Source organism: Pteropus vampyrus, unplaced genomic scaffold (assembly GCF_000151845.1).
Source record: "Pteropus vampyrus isolate Shadow unplaced genomic scaffold, Pvam_2.0 Scaffold580, whole genome shotgun sequence".
In the NCBI taxonomy this organism is placed as follows: Eukaryota; Metazoa; Chordata; class Mammalia; order Chiroptera; family Pteropodidae; genus Pteropus; species Pteropus vampyrus.
In genome coordinates, this window is record NW_011889361.1 from 271,393 (window position 1) to 280,870 (window position 9,478).

Genomic DNA, 9,478 nt, shown 5'->3' on the forward strand with positions numbered 1-9,478 from the left:
AATATATAAAAACTATTTAAACTCAATAGGAACTGAATGTAATGAAAGTAAAAATAATACACTTTATTTCACTGAGCAATTTGGAAACATTTTAAAAAATACCTATTGTTGATGAGGACTGAATTTTGATACTTTAGAATCAAGAAAGTAAATTAATATATCTTTTCTGGAAGGCAATTGCAAAATCTGCTAAAATTTAGCTTTTAAAATGATGTGCATTGAAGGACTATTTACAATAGTGAAAAATTGGAAGAAATCTAAATATTCAATGATGACGAATTGATAAAATTAATTTTGGTACAGGCACGTGACTCATTAAACATTAAAATGATTAGGTAGAAAAACATCTAATGGCATGAAAAGGCACTAACATTACATTACAAGAAGCACTTGAAGAATTTTTCAAGAGTACTACTTATTATTCCAGGGCCCATTCCAGACCAGTTCAATCACATTATCTGGGGTGGGGTTCCCGGTTACTCTAAAGATCGAAGTAAAATTCCTTATATTTCAAGAAAAGCCAAACACCATGAATTTCCATCTCGTCATAGGAAGTGAGAGAAAGTTCAGAATGCTGTGAGTGGCACAGAAGTGCAGCATGTGTCTTAGAAATGGAGTTGTAGCAGGGGTAGAAATATTCAAGATATAGGGTGAGTGTAAGGAGTATAGCGTGCGAGTCACTGGTGGGGTTAGAGAAGCAGCTAGACATGTCAGGAGGCAGAGACAGAAAGGAAACGGAAAAAGAAATCCTTCATGACAGGCGTCTAGAAAATTTGTTAGAGGCAGCTGTCCTTAGGTGAAAGGTCATAAGTCCAAGTGGCCTAAGCCAGAGGCTATCTGTGTGTAGAATTCCTCAGAACCTTCTCCCTTCTTTAGCAGTATGCTTAAATACAAACATCTACCCAATGTCTGTCAAAATGTAAAGGGCAAACATCTTTCTTTGCACTATAGACTACGGGACTTGTGAATTCTAGTAACATGAACGCTAGGACTTCTCCTTTATGCCCTTAAACTTCTTGGGATGTAATGAATAAAAGTAGTTTGACTCAAGTTGCACTGACATGTAGCTCAATTTGACAGTGGGAATAGGCCCAGAGCTGCCTAGGAATCAAGAATATTTTTGAGTGAACATTTATGAATTTTTTATAATAAATGTTTTGTGATGACCATATTCTCTCAGTAATCTACTTATAGAACTCCCTCCGCTTGGCTTCCCTCCCCCATCCTTATTGACTCTGACACAGTTTTTCAACTGCCGGTTTTTCTTCTACGTTGAGAGTCTTAAATGCTAAAGATAATGTTATATGTGGCTGCTGAATTAAACAGAGAAAAAACAAGTACATAGTCAATGATGAGAGGCCGTGGCTAATGCGATTTAAAATGACTTCAATTTAGCAGACAGACAAGCTTCTTCATGATGACATTTCCTTTATTCTTAACTTTTCACGGTCAACAGCAAGTTTTATAGTACTTTTCTACCGAGACTAAAATCAATCAGTTAACCTGATTTAGAGGGACTAAGAATGTACAGGACAAAAGAATCTACCTTTACCAACGGTAGTGTTACAGCCAGTTCTAGAATCACTGTTCATTTAATGGAACTTAAAAATTACCAGAATAACACATACAGAGGAAAGAAGGAATGCCCAGAAAATACTGAGGCATTTATAAGTTGTTTAAAAAGACAGAGGTCTTTATAACAGCTAAATTTTCTCCCCTTCTTTTCTTCCTGTAAGCAACCAAAAAAAAATAAAAAGAAAAGAGTCACGAGATCACATACCCTGAAAAGTGGCACTCCTCTTCACCACCACAATGGTTATTTAAATTCTTTAACACTTAAAGTTTTCAGTATTTTCACTGCTTAAAACTACATGGCCCCTGAAAGGCCTTTCCTGTGACAAGGACAAGAAACCTACAGCATGACCACATTTGTGCCATTGTCAACGTTAATTTTTTTCTCCATGCCCTCTCACCATATACATTTCCCCTACTTTTGCCATCAGTTCTTTTCCTCACCAATAATATTCTGTTGGTTATCAGAAGTTGAGCTGTTGGAAATAAACTTTGCCTTTCAAATGTTCTGCCAATTCTAGACCTGTAGCCCAAGGCTCAGGTTAGCTCAGGAATACCTCTCCCCTCACTCCCACCTGTGGGTAATCAGTACACCATGAAAGGATTTAAGATTCCTACAGCTGAGATATCTCTAAACTTGAGAAGTTTAAAAATTAGTCCTTCTCCACACCCACTTCATTCTTCTACTCCTTACTTTTGTTTATAAGTTTGACCCTCAGCACTACTGGCTTTTGGGTGGATTTCACACAGTTCCTTCCCTCAGTATAAATAAGTGAGAAGATTCTAGTTGGTTCCCCATCCTGCTTTATGCTGTGAATTTTCTTCAGATTTGCCCTTGAGGTGGCCCAGGAAGAATCCTCAACCTTCACGTTTTTGATAACCTGTGCCTCCTGAGAAGTTGCAAAGAAACTCAGCAGACAATCACAAACATAATTATGTAGCAATTATCATCTAATATATTGGAAAGGTTCTAGGCTTGGGTCCTAGGCTTGGACCTGGCTATCATTCAAATTTACCGGATTCTGAGTTTCCTTTCTGTATATTAGAGATAATAATATCTGCTCCATGGAGCTACTAGGAGAATTATGTAAAATAATATGCATAAAAGGCTTAATGCTAAACCTGGAACAGATTAGGTACAATAAATATTAAATTATATCATGTTTATTTCGGGTCTGTGTACACCAGGCCAAAAAATAATTTCACTAAATATATTTGTGTATCATCTAAACTTTCATGTTTAGGTGAATGCTTTTGTTCACATGAAACTTCTAGGCTGGTAGATAAATTATTTCACAGGTTAGGCAGAGAATAAAGAGGCTTGATAATGAGGCCTCTCTTCCAGATTCTTCTTTTTCAGCTGTGCTTATGTTAATCAATGGAAGCAGCAAGAGATGAAGACTATAACTAAGGAAAATAGTTTCACCACAACCTTAATCATGACATAACATTTGTTTGAAGTATCATTTACTTCGATCCAAATGATTTTTTGAGAATGTTACATTCTTATATGATATGACCAGAGTGAATTGTACTTGTTATATACTAACTTGAATGTGTAGAATATAGTCATTAAAGCAACCAACAAAATATATATTTAAAAATTAAGACAAATAGAGCCAGAAGCTATGGATAAAATAGTTTCCCAAAGTTGTGAGTGCTCTCATTGAGAAAAATCACCTCAAAGATATCTTAAATGATAGTTAATTCTTCAGCTATCTTATATTTATGAACAAAATATTTTCACCCCCAAACTGTTGCAGGTTTCTACAGGAGATAGAGAGATAGAAAGATTAGATAGATAGATAGATAGATAGATAGATAGATAGATAGATAGATAGATAGATAGATAGATGATAGATAGATAGATGATAGATAGATAGATAGATAGATAGATAGATAGATAGATAGATAGACAGACAGATAGATAGATAGATAGATATAGATAGATAGTTGATAGACAGATAAATTTCAAAAGCCAGAAGAATTTTTCTAGGAGATTATCAAGAGCATCACAAAACATTCTGGACCTAAATGTGGTTATTTTTGTCAAGATAAAAATTTTTAACTGTATTTTTCTTAGTGTGCTTGAACTACAAATTCTTAAAACAATGTAACTTGTATGGCATCTCTTTGGGAGACACTATAGCACCACTGACTCTTCAAAGCATTGAGACCAATATGAATATAATAACAAGCTCACACAGATGGCACTTTGCATCCCAAAGCAAATGTTGTGCACAATCTTTCCTTGAAGACTAAGTAACTTTTCAATTTGCCATTGCATTTAACAGGTTATAACTAGGATTCTAAATGAGGCTCTGTGACGTAAAAAGTAACAGATCAGAGTCACATTTCACAGCAGCTCAGGAACCTCCCAGATTGCACCCAAACACCACAAAGCCTAGGGTTTTCAGGCATGGGGCTCCCTTCACACTGATAAAAATGTAAGAGACTAAGAAAACACATTCAAGAATACTTCACTGCCAAATTTTAAAACGTTGCTATTTTTCCTTGAAACAATTCAGCATGCAGATTTGATTTCAAAATATTACCAACGTCCATATATGTAATTGGCTGAATTTTACCTAATAATTATTTTATCCATAATGATTTTACAAATGAGATCCTTACCCCTAAATATAATAAGATTCCATAGAACATAAATTTCCAGAAAAAGCATCTCCGAAGAGCGTTAATGAGTTTGGGATTTTTCTTTGATGCCAGCTCTCTGTCCCATTCTCTGCAAAAGAATAAAAAGTGGGACCAATAAGATGATTTGATTATGCAAAAACTTAAGTTGTTCTATTTCCCTTATAATCAAATGACTAAAGAGATGAAAATTTGTGGAGACCTTCCAACACCAACGCTCTGTCAGACATTTGGCAGAATTCAATGCTCTACTATATATCAATTTTCAGAGAGTTGATTTCATGAAAAGGCCACATTACATTTATTAAAGAAAGATTCTGGGCTTCTTTAAAGTGGCATAAAATGTGGACAAATAAAGTATGACTCATGAATAAACATTGCTGTGTTTGAACAAGGTGAAAAATAAACAAATATTTAATTTTTTCCCTTGATTTCTTGATTTTTACCTGTTTAGAACTGTAAATTTTACAAAATTTAACCATCAAATCAAAAACAAGATAAAAGTTCAGATGGATTTGTCTGTGGTTTAACATTACTTGTTATTTAGACTTTATTTTTAAATGTAGAGGTATGAAACAATTCTCATCAAACTTCATTTTTAACTACTAAAATCATTTATTAGAGTAAGACTTTGGAAGATTAGAATAGAATCAAATTCTATATCTTCTATATATTATAATCATATAAATTAAATAGTCTGAAAATGGTTGCTATATAAATATATGTTTTGTTTTCTTTTAAATGCTATAGGTTTGTCAGCTGATTATACTGATTTTAAGTTATGTCACTACTTTCTATTAGTAAAAGCTCTCTCTTTTTTCCCAAGAGGATAAAATACATCTCTAAATGTTACCTTCATTCATTTTTAAACTGTACAGAGATTTAAAAAAAATTTCATGAACCACACGCTAGAACTACATAACTAAATAAAAGCTTTGCATTTGATCAACAGCTATTCTTATCTCTATCAATCTATTATTAGAGGTAATTCTAGGTTCCTTCAAAGAGAGAACACACAGCTGAGATTTGAAGGCAAGCTTGGCAATCTCTGTGAGTGAACACTGGCTTCCCCCAGAAACTTACTATTTATAATGCTCATTACCCTATCCCATCTATCCACCTCCATAACCTCTTCTGTACTCTTTCACTCACACACATGGAGCTGGCCTCCCATCCATATCATTCGGCGACTCGCAATAAAGTAATAAGCTAAATATGGAGGCAAACCCAGCCTCCTCCTTCAAAGGAAGAGTCAAATGAGAAAGCCAAAGAAATGGTTTCAAGGTGAAAAGAAGTAGTCAACTCTGAAGTCATGTAGGAATATGTCATTATATATGATAATTAAGAGGCCTCTGGTGACTCTGATCAATGTGGTTTTAGGAACATGGTGGACATGAAAACCATATCTGAGGGAACTGAGATGTAAATAAAAGGTGAATAAGTGAAGAGACCAGGAGAGCAGAGAAATAGCTATAAAAGAAAAAAAAGAAAAAGAATGAGCTAGTGACCTGAGGGGAAGACAAGGTTGGGGAATTTTTTGTTTTTTGAATGGGTGGGACTTGAACAATTTGTAGCCCAAAAGAAGGAATTGGCAGAGATATAGGAATTGGTCCTTCATCTTGGAATTGTGAATTTGCTACTCATACTAGCCAAATTCTTTGATTAAAATCAAGAAAAATAAGGTTGAATATCTTACTTTGCCTTTAAAATGTAAAAAAAAAAAAAAAAATGAAATGACTTTAATAAAAATACAGTAACCAAATTGCAAGTCTAATCAATTTTTTGATGCAATAATTTTGTATTTATTTTTTATTTATTTTAATTTTGCCAACTCCCCCTCCCCTCTCCCTTTTACCCAGTATCAGACACTGTGATGCTAGCACAAGACCCTGTCTAGCTCATTCATAGACTATGGTTGGTCTAAGGAATGAGACTGTGACTCAAGGGTCTCTGGAATTTTTTGCATTTGACCAAGGAGAAAGGGCCCTGTCTTTTGTGGTCTGTAAACAGATGGGCAAAGAGTTCTGAGGACCTACTGCATAGAGGAAACTCATCTGAGAGAATAAAACCAGCACAAAGCAAATGCCACCAGGTGACGTTTGAGTCCCTGGTTCCATTGTGTCTCTAAGGTCAGTCTCTACCTAACATTGGCTCATGTAGTCTAACAGAATTAGACTACATGAGACAATAAATTGCTTCTTTTTATTTACTTAAGCTAATAAGTTGGGTTTCTATCACTGGCAATCAAAAGGGTTCTGAGCAATACTCTTAGAAAAGGGGACTTCTTTACAATGGGAAACACTGTTCCTGGAGAGGCCGGAAGTGCAGACCTTGGGTTAGAATCACCGCTCCATCAGTCATCAGCTGGCAAATTACATCAACTCTTTGAGCCTTGGTTTGCTCTTCTGTAAGATGGAAATAAGAATGCTTTCTTCCCAGAGTGGCTGATAAGAAACACTGTACCTAGCATTCAATATGTACTCAAATATATGAAATTTTAACTTTTTTTAAATATCGAATAGCCATTATCTTAACACTTCCAGGATGTACATTTGTATTTAAATATTAAGATTTGAGAGATAGATATACACAATTTGCTTCATATAGATGTTACTTCAATCTTCACAAAATCTATTTAATGTTTTTTAAAGACAGGTAACTTTTCAGAATTCAAATATGCATTTTTCAGGAAAAAAGTCCTTTATCAGGAAAATGTTATTTTTCTTTCATCTTTTCATTGTTCAATTCTTAATTGATCAAGACTTGAGCAAGAAAATAAGATGCTCCAATTTTAAATATGCTATTTTAAGAATTAAGCCCTCTAAAATGTCAATTCTCTATTCTCCGTGTAATAAATAATATTAATTCCTCTTTCCAACGAATAAACAATGTACATAAACATACCTTTCCAATTTTTCAGAGAGATTGTCAGCAGAATCAACTGAAGGGATTTGGTATATGTCTGACAACTCTAGGCGCTGTCTGTACCCTTTCCTCAAAATTGGTCTGGTCCAGCTAAAATAAAAAGAACAGATAGAAATATTTATTTGATTTGCTCTCCAATATAGACTTAGAATCTGATACCATTTCAAATCTTGTGGTATAAATACTAGAATAACATAATTCAACTTTTATAAATACCAGAGCTTCACATCTTACAGGACACAATCTGTGTAAAACAACAGCATCTCTGAACTAATGTGACTGTTACTTTGTCAGAAAGGATCAAGAATGAGTGTAGAATCCTTCCTGGAGGAAAAAACAAACTACCAAAAGTATTCTTCAAAACTAACTGCCCCCAAATACTACAAGTTTATAGTTTGCAATAATTGCTACGTGTAGTCTCTACCACTTCAAATATAAAATGATCTATGAATGATAAGTAAACTCTCAATCAGCATCCTTACATAATTTTGTTAGTGCAGCACATGATACTCAGCAATGCGCTGTTTGTTGAATGAAATGACTATAGCTGGAGGGTTAATGAGTACTTTATATCAATTTGTTGACTTAATTATCACATTTGAATCATTACTTGAGGGCGGAGATCATAACTTTCTTATGTTCTGTCTCCTCATCCCATAGCAGTTATGCACATCTACCCTCTACATACTTAATACATAACAATTTATGATGGAAACTAGTGAAGCTAGCACAGTAAATAAGTAGGATATTCTAGTTATTTTAAAGTGTTTGTTTCTAATTATTATGGATAAGGCAGAATAATCTTCGCAGAGGTAAGAAAATCGAAAAAAGAGGAGGAAAAGGAAGAGGATGGAGGGAGAGGAGAATTATGAAACAAACAACAAAACCGTGTACAAAGAGAGATCTGGAAATGAAATTTGAACAAATGAGACTTTTCTTGGGTGAAATTTCATTTATTAAAGAAAGGAATTGTACTTGGAAGTAGTAATCTTCAAACACGTGCTCTTTCTTTTACCCCCTTTTCTTCACGGATGTCTAAAATTTGGTGTCATTAAGACTTTGGTAATGTATCTAAATGTATGTAAGCCACCAAAAATCAAAAGCATCCAGTTTCTTGTTTATACTTTCTTGGTCTCCAACTTCTTCAGCTGTCCCCTGATCTATGTTCCTTGTTCTTCCTTAAAACCTAACTGAATTAGGGCCCAACTCAAAGGCTAAGCAATTTAATCAATCATTTCTTGTTAAGATATCAATGAGTGACAATGGTTTAATATGTCACATTTTTCCATTAACTTGCAATATTTGCATCTTAACAAGAGCTTTTAACAAAGTGTGATAATTAAGTTTTACCTTTATTACTCAGTCTGATCCATTGATAATTTTTCCTGGAGAACAAGAATGAAAATAGCTGGGAACAGTCTGAATACAAGCAGTTAAAGAAGTACCATGATAATGCAGTGTCTGCAGTACACATTGTCTAAGAAACTGATGTCACCCCCACCTGGCACCATTTCAGTGTCCAACATAAACACTGGAAGTTAACTTGGAAATATAGGTGGCAGTTAGGCTGTGAAAAATTGAAGACAGCAATGTATGATATAAAATCCATTCTGTTGGTTATAAGCCTTTATAAACTCAAACCAGGAAGTAAAAGGGTAAAGCATGTGTTTACTATTTAAAAAAAGTAAAAAAAAAAAAAAAATGGTACATATAGCACTTTTCAAAGAGCTTTCACAAACATTAGCATGTCAAGATTTTAATCTGAAAATCTTGTTGGTAGGTAGAAAAAAAGGAAATATTGTTCTATTTTAAGGATAAAAAAAACCAGAGGCTCAGAGATGCTAAATTCGTCTATTACTAAAGGCGAAACTATAAATTTTTACCACATTCTTCTAACTTTATTTCTTTCCTTTACCATGCTCAGCTTTCCCTGTTCAGGAAAATTAAGCATGGTGGGTTGTTCTAGACAAACAGCTGAGAGGAGAGCCTAGAAGCAGGAAGACTGAAAGCTGGCAGACTGTAGGTAGTGGTACATTGTACAAGAAAAACAAAAAGAACAGAAAGAAAATAAAAGTGACATGTCATTTGCCAATATCTCTGGTGTAAATACTCCCACCATGACCAATTTCAAGCTACCAAATGTGAAGTCACTGAACAGAGAGTTGGGAAGAGATACACAGTTGCATATCGTAATATAGAATGTTTACCGTTGAGATACAATGAACATAAATAATCTCAACAGCATAGAAAATAGTAAGATGTAAAATAATTAGTGATAACTTTCAAGTTTTTATTACCTTTCTTTTAATATAATTTATTTAACTATGAG

At 34.3% G+C, this 9,478-nt stretch overlaps 1 protein-coding gene across 1 annotated transcript in view; it reads right to left on the minus strand.

Moving 5' to 3' along the window:
- CFTR (cystic fibrosis transmembrane conductance regulator) overlaps positions 1–8,623 on the minus strand; it is a 127,908-nt gene extending 119,285 nt beyond the window's left edge. The window contains exons 1-3 of the mRNA XM_023525607.1: positions 8,595–8,623; positions 7,129–7,239; positions 4,207–4,315 (exon numbers count right to left, since the gene is read on the minus strand). Coding sequence (XP_023381375.1) covers positions 4,207–4,315; positions 7,129–7,239; positions 8,595–8,623 — 249 coding nt within the window. The remainder of the gene's footprint in view (positions 1–4,206; positions 4,316–7,128; positions 7,240–8,594) is intronic.
- Between the last annotated feature and the right edge of the window lie 855 nt (positions 8,624–9,478).